General features: G+C 43.6%; 1 protein-coding gene across 1 annotated transcript in view; it reads left to right on the forward strand.

The window, feature by feature from the left end:
- The window catches only part of FAM217A (family with sequence similarity 217 member A), an 82,076-nt gene extending 74,614 nt beyond the window's left edge, over positions 1–7,462 (forward strand). The window contains exon 4 of the mRNA XM_069206665.1: positions 6,317–7,462. Within this exon, the coding sequence (XP_069062766.1) occupies positions 6,317–7,316 (1,000 nt within the window). The 3' untranslated portion in view covers positions 7,317–7,462. The remainder of the gene's footprint in view (positions 1–6,316) is intronic.
- Positions 7,463–13,161: the final 5,699 nt, after the last annotated feature.

Here is a 13,161-nt window from a genome sequence, read left to right on the forward strand (position 1 = left end):
ATCCTTTCAAATATATTAATTCCGGCAGTGTGGGTAGCTGTGGTATATGGTCCTGATCCCGGACAGTACCTATAGAGTGTACCAACCACATACAATTCTGGAAACTAGACACCCGGGGAGTCCAGGATGGTGAGACTTGCATGGATCCCACTATGTTTTCTTACCCAGAATGCCATGCAAACATCAAAGTTTGGTTACATTTTCAGATATTCATAATTTCTATGAGAGAAAGTTTAGCATCTACGAGGATGAATAAAAATCCTATCACCAAACCTTCCCTCAGTTCTCCCAGTGAAAACGGTACCCCATGTGTGAAGGTGGGTTTATAGCCCAATACAAGAAAGTCAACAAAATGCAATGTGGACATAGAAAAAATGTTCCTTTGAATTTCAGTAATTCTATGGAAGTGATAAGCTGCAAACCTAAGGTCTGGAGTCAATCTGCACCATGGGAAACCTACTTACTCCAGACATTTCTGAGAACAAAAGACCTTGGCCAGTCCTTGGTTGTGCAGCTTGTATAGATCCCAAGACATTTTCTGACCCAGAATCATTGCAAACTTAACAAGCCTAAAAAGATGCAAATTCCTCTCACTGTCCATGGGGGATGGCCTCAGTGCTCGAGACTGGAGTCGGCCCCACCCATAGAACCAATTAAACCCTCAGCTTTGCTGAAAACTAAAAACCAGGGTGCAAGGGTGCCTGCATTGGTGCTAGGAGAGCCATCACAGGCTGAAAGGACGGGAATGCACCGTATCATGTAAATACAGTGCATTCCTGCCATAGGGCAGCACAGGGGAAAGACTTCCGGCGCTGCCCTACTCCAATTCCTAGTAAATATGCCACTTGGTTTCAGATCACGCTTCCGCACAATCAACTTATCTGATCTTCACTTTACCTCATTTTAATTGAGCGTCAAATCATAAACTACCGTGAAGAAATTCAGTATAGATAGTAGACAATAAATGTTGATGCACATACAATAACAATATTGGCTATATACATACAGGACACATGGCAAACTGAAACCTCTTGGTTCAAATATGGAAATGTGGTCAGGACATTGGAGGAGGGAAAATGATATTTAAAAACTGAAACTTTTTACAGATTTCAATGCAGGTGTATGATCTAATGTACTGAAGTGAAACACAAGCGTTTAGGATATTCCCTATTCTTAAATTGAAAGACTGTATAATATTTTCCTGACATTCGCTCTATAATTTACACAACAAAAATATTCACGGCTTGGGTTGTTTGTAGCTCTTACAGCCAGGCAGACCCCAGCACAGCTGTTCCTATGAATATCTTGGCTTGCCCATATCTACTTAGCATCACCAAAAATCTCCAGCTAGGGCAGATTTTTCTGTGCTTTGTACTTTGCTTAGGGGTAAGTCCTTCCAAGTGGAATGTCTGGTGGTTTTCGTTAGAATATTTAGAAAAAACTTGCAAAGTAATAATTTGTGGATGTTCAAGTACCTTTTCAGACGTCTACTCAGCCCGCCCCCACCCCAACACGCAAGTGTACAAATGGTCTAGGAAGGTTTTACAAACACCCTGGGTAATGGATTTCTCCAATGAAAACATACTTTTGAGGTAAGCCAGAGGGCTAAGTAAAGAGTAGAAGTAAACATGGATATTTATGAAAATTGAATTCATTGCAATATTTGTGAAGCCCCAGAAAAATGGAGACCTGTTGGCCTAAATGTATTATGCAGGTGTACAAGTGTTGCTCCCTCTGTATGTTGACAAACACTCAAAAGGTTAAATAAATGCCCTGCAAAAAACATCACTCAGACAGCTTGGTCATTCCAGCACCATATGCAATAATTCTCAAAAAAGTATTTCTATATTAATGTTTTTATTTTCTGCTTACATCTAGAACCAAGGAAAGCCATTCCCTTTATCTACAGACCAAAGATGCCTACTGTGGTAGCAGCGGCAAGATAGATACCATGCAATGCTATAAAAGGGCAAGAATTATAGTTCTTGAGTTTGCAGCATTGACCCTACACATGTGGGATAGCAGTGTTGGTCTTCGTAGAACTATATGGTGTTACACCTGTGTGACAACAACAGTGTAAAGTGTTGATTTTTGAACACCTCCGTTTTCTTAAAATTGGCCCAGTCTCATGATGTCAGAAGATTGATTATATAGGTTTGTCCACATTGGCGTCAATTCACAAAAAGGCAAGGGGTAGCAGAAGTGACACCACGTGCCATTTGACATTTACTTTCATTCCCCAACACCTGCTTACACATACACACACGCTTTCACACAAACACACTCTGGGCCTCATTTTGAGTGTTCAATGGAAAACCGCCACTACGTTTTTTCCGCCTGCTGACCCTATTAAGAGTTTCCCGCTGGACCAGCGGGAAGCATGCCAAAACATTGACGCCGGCTCATAATGGAGCTGGCGGCAAAGTGCGTCGGGTGTGACAACACCTGTCGAACTTTTCACTGCCTTTAATTCAGGCAGTGAAAAGCACAACGGGGCTGTCCAAGGGGGCCCCTGCACTGCCCATGCAGTGCCCATGCCAAGTTCCCCTCCACCCCGTCTCCACCAGCCTTTGCCTTACGTAGGGACATTTTCTCAGAACATCAGCTGTTTTATTCTAAAAACACTTCTCTGTCCCATACACGATAGAGGGAGATTCCAGCAAGGTGAGCACAACTGTATGGTGATTTCTGAACGCTTATCTTGAATATCTTGGATTCATCACTCTGGAGGATAGGCCCAAAACTGCAATGTGCCCAGAATGACTGAGATGAAAGGGAACATGTGAGAAGGAGTCAGGTGTGACTTTGGCACGTTAATAGTGAATCTCAGCAAATGCAGAAGGTCTACCATAGTGTAGAGGTGGGAGAGGAGTGCCTTGAGCAGCCACTTCTCTTGGTAGTGGATGACTGGAAACCTGGACTTCCACAGATTTGCTGCTACCATTGCCATCACCTTTATGAACACCTGAGGGGTGGTGGTAGGGCCAAAAAGGAATATATTGAACTATGGCCCATATTTATACTTCTTTAGTGCCACATTTGCGTAATTATTTGATGCAAAAGTGGCGCAAACGTACAAAATACAATTGTATTTTGTAAATTTGCGCCGCTTTTGCATCAAAAGCGGCGCAAATGCAGCACTAAAAAAGTATAAATATGGGCCTAAAAGTGATTGTGGCTCATTGTGAACTGCAGGTAATGCCTCTGGGCAGGCAGAACAGGTATGTGAAAATAGGCATCTTGAATGTCTCCTTCTTCAGAAATTAAGTTTGAAGGGCCAGGTCTAAAATAGGGCAGAGGCCTCTATCATTTTTGGGCATCAGAAAGTAGCAGGAATGGTAACCCCGACCTACGTCTGATGCCTGCACCCTCGCAATGGCTCCTTTGGCCAAAAGAACCGTCAGTTCTTGATGTAGAAGGGAGAGGTGGTCCTCCCTCAGCTGGTCTGAGGATGGTGGCATGGGCAGTGGGGTTTCTGTAAATGGGAGGGTGCAACCCCGCTAAACAACTTGGAACATCCAATTTTCTGATGTTATGGACTGACAGAGTGGCAGATGGTGTTGGATCCTGCCACCATCCAGTTTCCTGTGATGGAAGGAGGGCAAACTACAGGGTTTGGAGGCAGCGGCTGCTGGGAGGGGAGGCGGACTGGACAGATCTCTGCCCTTGGGTCCTACAGAACTTGTATGAGTCCCATCTGTGTCCATGAAAGGACTGGGGAGCCTGGCCTTGGTGACTAGGCAGGAATGAATGTGGCTGGTAGCCCCTACTGTAGCCAGGGAAGAGGTGAAAGGCAGAATAGGTATGGCATGCCATTTTGGAGAGATTCAGTGATCAGGCAGGGGCCTGCTGTCCCTAAAGCGCTCGAGCATTGAATGTGCATTATCGCTGGAGAGGCGCGTGTCATCAAAGAGCATGTCAATAAGAGATGCATGGACATCCCCCAAAAAGCCAGTAGTTCTCAGCCAGGCATGGCATCTGAGGGCAAATTACGACACAATTGCTCTGCATAGTGAATAGGTTGCATACAGTCCACAGCGAATGGTGAATTTGTTGTGTCCCTGCTATCGGGAATAGGATGGGACAGGATGGCTCTGGCCTCCTCCAAGATTAGTAGCAGCATTTATGCAACCGAATCCCAAACTGGGTGAGTGTATAGGCGCAAGACACATGCAGTGTTCACAGACTATAGTGGAAGGCTGATAGAAGAGAACATACTTTTGCCAAAGGTCTGCACAGCCTCATTGATTCCTCTATCTGGTGGTGTGGTTGGCAATGTGTCAGGGTTAACTTTGGAGCCAGAGGCCTGGACAACCAGAGTACCCAGTAGGGGTACTGGATGAGGAAAGCCAAGTCCCAAGGAGCAAGGTGGTGGTGGTGGGCAATTGTCCAGCACACAGGAGCTCCTATGTAGGCCTTTGCCCATGACCCAAGCAGGACATCTGTATGGACTTCATTGGGGGGATGAGATTCTGTTGGGGTGACTCTTCCAGTTAAAGCACCTCTGTCAAGATGTCCCTTTTGACTCCCAACAAGGCACTGTAAGGTCCAGGACCTCAGCAGACCTCCTCACCATCATGACAACGGAAGCCCCTTCCTCCATAGCCACACTAAGAGGAAAGACTAAGACTAAGCCAGAGTCTGCAGAGGTATCCAAACCACTGGCATCCACAAGCTCCTCATACCACCTGTCATCGGCTCATCTAATGGGTTAGGGCAGCCGTAGGGATCCTCAGATCCCCCCAGTTGTATTCCTCACAAGGCCTATCAAAAAAAGCAGGCCCTGGCTCCAACTTGGAAACTTGAGTCCCGGCTGGTGTTTGTGATGTGTGATACCATCCCGGCTCTGTACCAGAGTTGAGTATGATAGGTTGGGTGCCGCCATGGAACAAGGTCACTGGAACGGGCTTCGGGGAAGGTCCCAGTCTCTCGCCCAGAGCCAATATGGATCCAGAACCCGATCCAAGAGGCTTGGCTGGCGCTGAGGGCAAACCCGCCGGGGGGAATGCAGTGGGGGCACCTGTGAACGCATGTGGCCTGAAGGCGTTTCAGAGGGGTCAGCCCACCTACATATGAGGGGCATGACCATGACCTCATAATACTCACTTTATTGGGCAAGGTCCTCCAGAAATTATTGGGCAGTGCATAGTGGACCCAGGCTCATGCTCTGCAGTTGAAACGTGTGAGCGGTGCCTAGATTTGTGGCATCATTCCCTCGTCTCATCCTAACACTTGGACCAGCGCGTCAGGGTAGAAGAGTGCTTCAACTTCTTTGATTTAAAAAAAAAAATTGTTAGGACTTACCAGACAACCACTTCAAGTGTGATGATAAATGCCGGAAACACCTCTGCACATGGACCCAGCACCTTCTGTTTGACTGGAACTTGGAGCGTTGCATAGCGGACTGGAGTCAGGTGACTATGAGCTTCAAGCACCGCTCTGTAAGTGCCTTGGGGTTCTTGGCACAACAGTCTTCACAGCCCTTAGTCATGACCTGGCTTCAAGCACCAGCCGTAAACCAGGTGAGGGTGTGTCACAGACATCTGTCTGTTATAGGAACCACAGAGTTTAAACACCAGAGGTTTTTAGGGGACATCCTTAGCAAACTGGGAGAAAAAGGATCAGAAAAACGACCACAAAATGCCAAAAGGGTATTCCAAAAAAAAGGATCGAGCTACGCTGATCACACAGAAAGAAAAGAACTGATGCCAGCATGATAGGGTGGCACATATATAGGCACTGTGCACATCACTTCAGGCGTAGGTGCCACCAATATGGAGCCTACCAACTTGACCTAACAACTCGCAGAGGTACTGCTCAAGATTTTCCGGATCCAGTGCGATGCCTGGGGAATATTCTAGGGTAAGGAATCTGTGACTCGAAGTCTCGATCATGTAGAAAATATTTGCTATTGAAAAGGCATGTAATTACTCGTCAGTGTTCACTGTAGAGAAGGAACTCATAGCTGTACTGCTAAAAAAAGTCACCCAAAGAGCAATCCAGAAACATCAACTAACTCATGAATCACTTAGCTTTTAATGTAAAACTAAAAAGATAGTGCATGTGCAACTGACTTTAAGTACTTTTATGCCTGGTGTTTGGTTGTAACTGTGAACCTATGCAATATTTGTGTTGCATCAAGGGAGAACACAGCAAAAGTCTTGAAAGTTACTGTATTTTACAAAAATAAATCAGTTAATATACAGTTGAACAAAACGGCCATGTAAACAAATTGGTAATTACTTAGAATGTGTCCATGTTGGTTCATTGCGGACTGTAAGCTTCATAAATATAACTACTTTTGTTTTCCCATCAGGTGTTTCAACAATCACGTGGAAACTAACCATGCAGCAACTCTAAAAATCTACATGCAGAACCCAGCCTTTTCCGCTGTTCCTATTTGTCAGCAACAAACCTTTAGTCCAGAGCGGGCAAGAATGCCACCTCAGTTCCAGTGGTCATTTGATGCTGTACATAGCAGGAATGAAAATAAAAATGAAAAACCCACCTTTCCCACATGTCCTACTATCGAATGCAGCAGCCATGAGGGTCTCTCTACCTCAATCTGGAACCATAATATGACCATGACTGAAAGCTCTGTTTCTGATGAAAGTGATCTTTCTGATAATGAAAAGCCTGATGATGTCTTGCTTAGCTACTGCAAAAGTTTAGACACAACCTTAAGTCCTGAAGTTGTTGAAAATGTTGAAGAATCTTCAGTGACGACTGGAGCTCAATGTTTCACGTATGCAGATGTCCTACCACCACCCCAAAATACTATGGAACTGCAGGAGCTGGCATCCCCAAAAGGTATGGCCTGGAAGAATGGCGTTGACCCTTCCCTGGAAAGTACTATAGGACCCCTAGTTGCCCGTCTACTTCAAATAGAAAAAATGCAGCACCTGACTATTCAAAAAGAAAGGTCCAAGAATTCTCAGACACATCTCAGCTGCTCTGCACGCCCTAGGTCTAGTACCCGTAGAGCCTTCAACAAGCCGAAACAGTCAAAGTACGATGATACGAAATGTCTTCCAACAACTAGTGCCTATCATATCCAAGAATTAAAACCTTCTCAAAGCACCTGCCACTGCACATACAAAAATAAAGGCTCCAAATGCTCATGTTGCAATAGAAAATGGAGCTCTAGAACAGCATGTGGTAGAGTGTTATCAACAGCGCATTACAGGACTCAGGGCGCTACCAAGAGAATTTCCAAATCCCAATGGCTTTCAGACTTGAGTCAGTTGGTGCTACAGATGTCCTCGGCAAGACATGCATCCCCAAGCATGTGTCCACCATCTGCTGAAGTGACTTGAAAAAAGTCACCATTCCGACCAAGAGCATTCTAAAGTTTTGTGAATCATAAACATGCAAAATATTGTATTTCACTTTTAAGTATGCTTTGATTACATTCTATTACTCTTATGTGTTTTTGAATGCACACAGAAGAAATTTACTATAAATAAAGCAACGCAACCGCAAATCTAGTGTCACTGCCGAATTTCACATGTCTATTATTCATTCACTCAAGATTAAGGATGCTATCTGTATGGTTTTGTAGAAACAGAAGAAAAAGCACAGATCAAGCATTAAATTACAAAAGATTGCACATATTTACTGCAGATGGGCCTCCTCCATAAGTTCATGAACTTCATAAAACGTATGCCTTAGACTATTGTGCTAAAAGATAGATTACGACAATGAAAACATTTTTAGATGCTTTTGGCCAGTAGCCAAGATCCTCTTGCAGATTTGGTAGCCAAATGCATAATGTGTTGCCTTTTGTGTTTGCTGAAAACGTTTTTTAAAAATGTATATGACATGACATTTAAAGTTCTTGTGAGTTTTATGCAATATTTCACCTACAGGAAATGAGAACCATCCAAGTTCAAATTAAACAATACTCCCAAGTTTCTTACTTTGTCAACTGGTGACAGGACTCACCTGGGGTTTTAGGCTAGCTAAATGGAAGTGTGTCTTACATTGAGCCTACCAGACAGTCCAAGCACACTGGTTGTAAAAGACCTATGGCGGGCTTAACATGAACTTAAAGCAGTTTACCCTCTGTCCATTATTTACCATTTGTTGGCTTTATTGTCACTGTCATTTGCTTGCTTCTTATTCAATGACTTTCCTTGCCCTAGCTTGTCCGCCTTGTTTTTGTCCCTATCCTGGAACTTAGCCTACCTACCATTTCTCTACTTGGCTGGCCTCTACCCTTCCACTGCTCACTTTTATAGAATTATTTTTTTTAATTTTTGCTTAAGCTCTACATGAGTGTTTCCAACTCTCTCCCTTGTGTTCTCCCCCCTCCATCAAATAGCCTCCCCCATTTTCCTTGTTGCTTTCTCTCTCTTGTATTGCAGGTTCTCTCTTGTGTGCTTCTCCCCTCCAATATCCCAGCTCTCCCACAAAGCTTTTTTACTTGTTTGCTTCTTACCCTGTTTGCTTCTTCCCTTACTCTCATATTGCTCTCTTTCGGTGTTTGGACCAGATATGTCAGAAACACAAATAGTATGGGACATAATATCATGTCAAAAATATCGAGATCAAGAATATTGTGAAGGTCATTTTCTATAGGTAAGTAAAGTTTTACTATTTATGAGTCCACTTATATGTACCTTAACGATATATATATATTTTCAAGGTATATAGATCTGGAGTTAAGAATAGTAAATTTATGCTTAACTATTACCACTTCCCTTCTCTAAATTCTTGTCCTTGATATTTTCGACACAATATTCTGTCCACACGATATTTGTGTTTACGATATTTTGTCACTGATCCCTCTCTTTCATGTGCGGCATTGGTCTTTTCCCACCCACTCCCTGTTGCTTCCAAGCCAGCTCGTCTGTTGCCCTCCATGACTACACAGTTTTTCCCAAGGCCACTCTCCCTTAAAAAAGGTACTTTTATGCTTCTTCTTTTTCATTTTTTTTATTTACCAATCCATCTCAAATTTGTTTTAAAAAAATGGCACTTTGTTATTTTTTATGTAGACATGTATGCAAAATGACGTATGCACATCATCATGCATGCATTTGCCTTCAAGATGGTGCAACCGCGTCATCACACCTTTTGAGGGTTTTTTTCATGTTTGGCTATGCTGCACCCTACCTTGCCGATGCTATACAGCATCACAAAAAAGCTTTGGCAAAGCCAATTGGTCTCGAAGGCGAGACAGAATGGCTTTGCCAGTACTTGTTTATTTTATGCTGCCTCTAGTGAGCACATTTTCATTTTGACCCATGGAAACAGGCAGTTGATATGTTTCTTTGGTTATGTTAATGGCTGCTTTCTGGATGTCTTCTATGTTTATTTACAGGTGAACTTAGTACCGGCAGACTATGTTGGCCAAGCGACTGAGGTAATCTTTCAAAAGTAGCATTGCTAATGCTGAACTTTGGAAATTCACAGAGATCGTAATGCAGGTGGTGTGCATATCTTTTGTGCAGCTTTACAGAATGAAGTGACCAAACTACAGTGCCAAGCCATACCCCATCCCCAGAGGCAGTTTTACAGGACTTCATGATGTACTATATTGCATGCTATCAACAGTTCTAAAAGGATCAATGTTGCTTATGAGCCCTCAATGAGGGTCATCATAAGGTTCTGCCTGTTGTTCACCAGAGCCAGCTCCATTTTCTTAATGGTCTAAATCATGACTTATGGTCATGGAATTAATTCCCTTTTTCAATATTATTTATGAGCAGTTCCATAACTTGTGCCTTCAGTGATTTTGTTTTCTGATAGATCCAAGAGTGGTCTTTTCTTGGTTATCTATGTGGTGTTTTTCAAGGGCAGTGAGATTAAGAAATGTTACAGAAAATCCGGTACATACCGTAGTGCAAGTAGTGCATGTAATACCTTTTTTTAGGAAAGGAGTGATAATCTGGATGACATTTTAAGGCAGAATTATGTATAGGCTTAGAGGATGATATTGGGTGCCTTTATAATGGTTGCCATCTTCATGATTTGGTTAGTGTTTACCAGCTGGGATAAAGGCAAAGCTTTATTTGTATCGGTGAGGCAGTCAACTACCTAGGAGAGGGAGCGATGGGCAGGCTAGTGTATGGGGCTCCAGTACTTAGAACTGAATCATGTAACCCTGATGATTGAGTTAAATCAGATGTCTAAACGTGAGAGGCTTAAACCTACTCATGGATGAACTCTACTTAACAAAATTCATAAAGGTTGATTTGTTCTGTTTCAGCAGTAAACACATTTATTAAAGCTGTCAACTCAAGCAGACACCCAGCCTCAGGAGAAAGAAGGAAAAGAGGAGTGTGGATGTTGCTGGGTGGAGGCCACAAGCTTGCATGCTTTTTTGCACATCCGGAGTAGGGTGTCCTGTCTGCGGTGCTATGGTATCAACAGTATGGTCAGCCAAGAGCTTTGTTTATAGTTTAGTAATTGTTCATGTTTGTTTATTGGGAAGAATACAATGTGCCCAATATAGTAAGGGATCTTTTTTAGTGTCCTATGTATTTGTGTGTGCTATATAACTTTGCCATTTTTATATATTCCGGAGCAAGGGCGTTGAATGGTTGTTCATTGCCTGGCTTGAAAGGACTGTTCTGTTGAGTGGCATAATTTGTCATGTATTTAGCTTCAATGCAATATATTTCCTTTGTGGGAGAGTTTCGTCTATGGTAATTTGTTCTTAATATTTGTGAGATGTGCACTGGTGTGAGGAGAGTGATGTGCTGTTGAGGTTGCACCGCTTTGTCAACTATTTGGCTTTGATGCCGTGTTGTGTGCATAAGAACGCCCTGTGTGTGCAAAACATGTTACGTTTTGGTACCATGAATTAAACATATATCTGAAGCAGCTCCAAACTAGCAAATTGCTCCTGGCTGACAAGTGCCAACTAGCAAGAAACGAGTCTAAGGATAGTCAGTACTTGCTTTGACAAGATGAGGTGGAAACCACTGGACTAATTCTGAATATGAACACTATTTAGGACTGCATCAACCAGAATACATTAAAAAAAACTGGTGCAAGTCAGAAGGCAGTGTGCTCCTCTCCCCCACTATTTACATTTCCTGGAAGATGTTGACTTGATGAACTCTGAAAAGGCACGTGTGCTTGGAGTGCAACTGAATTTGATATACTGAAGGTGGCTTGCCAAGCAACCCTAAAGTGAACATTACTGAGAACTGCATCTAGCAGAATACATTGGGAGAACTGGTGCAGGCAGGCAGTGTGCTCCCATCCCCAGTTTATAACTGAATAAGACTGATTAAGCTGTGCTGATAATTAGTAAGTGCTGTTAGGGGGCCAATGGTAGTTGAATAGATGCTTTTTCTAAGATGTGGAGCGTTTTCTGTGAAATGTTTTTAAAATGTTAACATCTTTTGCTGTATTTCTTAGTATTGAGGGCTTTGGCAAACCTTCTGTACTGTTAACGGCCATCGGTGCGGTTACATGTATTTTAGATGTTCTGGTATATATGTGTCGCGTGTTGCACCTTTCAGTTCAAGAAAGGTTTGAAACTCAGCTTGTTTTTGGTATCTTCCTTATTGATCAAGAAGTAGTAAGAGTAGATGCTTTGGTTCCCTGGATACTTTAGAACACTGTCCCAAACTTTTGTTTATGACTATGATCCGAGCTTCAAGAACCATCTGTTCCCAACAGAAAATCTCACCTTTGAAGGAAGTTCAGTGAAGACCATTTTGTAACCAGTCCCAACGATATTCAGCATCTATTTGTACTTTATTGTTCCGTGACATGCTGATGGATGGATGGGATGCTTGGTCTCACGGGGGAGATTGGCAGCGGCAAGAGAGTTGACATAATTAATATGGGGAAGGAAAACCTTCTCCAGAGTAGCAGAAAGTTCCAAGCTCCCTCTTCCTCTTTCTTTACGATGCTGAAAGAAGGGTTTGTGAGGCTGTGATTTGGGTGTTGCTGAAGCACCGACTAGTAAGGTGTATAAATATGATGCTTCTGTCTTCTACAGTAGCTTCTGACGTGGACTCAGGGGAAATCTGCTCTTTTCTCTAAGATGGACAATGTTAGTTTGCAGACTACTAAAGGATAGCGACAGAGAGACAGACCACAACATGGCATTAATTTACTATTTATTTCTGGTGGGTACAGAACTGAAAATTATTCTGCTGAAGCACTCCAGTTCCAGTCTGTAGATTACTTAGCCCTGCAGTCTAGGGATGTACGCCAGGTGGCAGACCTTGGATGTAAGAAGTTTCATTAAACATTAAGGCTCTCATTATGAACACAGCGGTTTAGACCGCTGTGTTCATGGTGGCGGTCTTTCTAGTGACCGCCAGCCCCCCTGGAACCTCACCGGCCATATTATGAACAGTCTGCTGGGCCAGCCGGCAGAAACATTGTTTCCATCCGCCGGCCCAGCAGAATGCCTGACCAGGACATTTCCGGCGGCTGCACATGGAGCCTGTGTCAATACCTCTGTGCAGCGGGTGCAGCTGCACCCGTCGCGCAGATCACTGCCCGTAAATCGGGCAGTGACCTGCGCGATGGGGCACTGCACAGGTGCCCCTGCACTGCCCATGCCAAATGCATGGGCAATGCAGGGGCCCCCAGAGGGGCCCCGGAACAACCCTTCCACCAGCCTTTCCGGAAATGGGATAATTATCCGAGGGGCAGCAGCGATGCCCTGTCGGAGAATGATGCCATCCAACGCCAGGCTGCCTGTCGGAGGCAGCCTGGCAGTGGAGGAGGGCCACCATGGGCGGTCCTCCCTGTCATCATTATGTGACGGTCCACACTGCCATGATCATAATGAGGGCCTAAGTGTGGAGTTAATATACATCACCACATTGTAGTACAGGAGTCACATCCTTTTCGTTGTTAAGAGGCAGGGAAGTTCACACATCTTTGTTTCCCTCATGGTTGAAAGAAAAGATTAATGGGAAGAAACATTAACATTTTGATAAGGGGCAGATAGAATCTAATGTAGTTGAAAAACAGGCACGTACGAAACATAACTTTGATAGTACACATAAATCAACTGCTGTGGGCTTATCAGTTGGTGATTTGGTTATAGCTAAAAGCCCAGTCAGAATCAAGAAAGGAGAATGTAAATTCTCTTCACCAATTCCTCGGTAAATCAAGCAAAGGTGCTGCACTAATTGCAGGAAACGTTTGGTGGAACAAAAGACAGTTGGTTAAAGTTACACG

The sequence above is a fragment of the Pleurodeles waltl genome, chromosome 2_1, assembly GCF_031143425.1.
Source record: "Pleurodeles waltl isolate 20211129_DDA chromosome 2_1, aPleWal1.hap1.20221129, whole genome shotgun sequence".
In the NCBI taxonomy this organism is placed as follows: Eukaryota; Metazoa; Chordata; class Amphibia; order Caudata; family Salamandridae; genus Pleurodeles; species Pleurodeles waltl.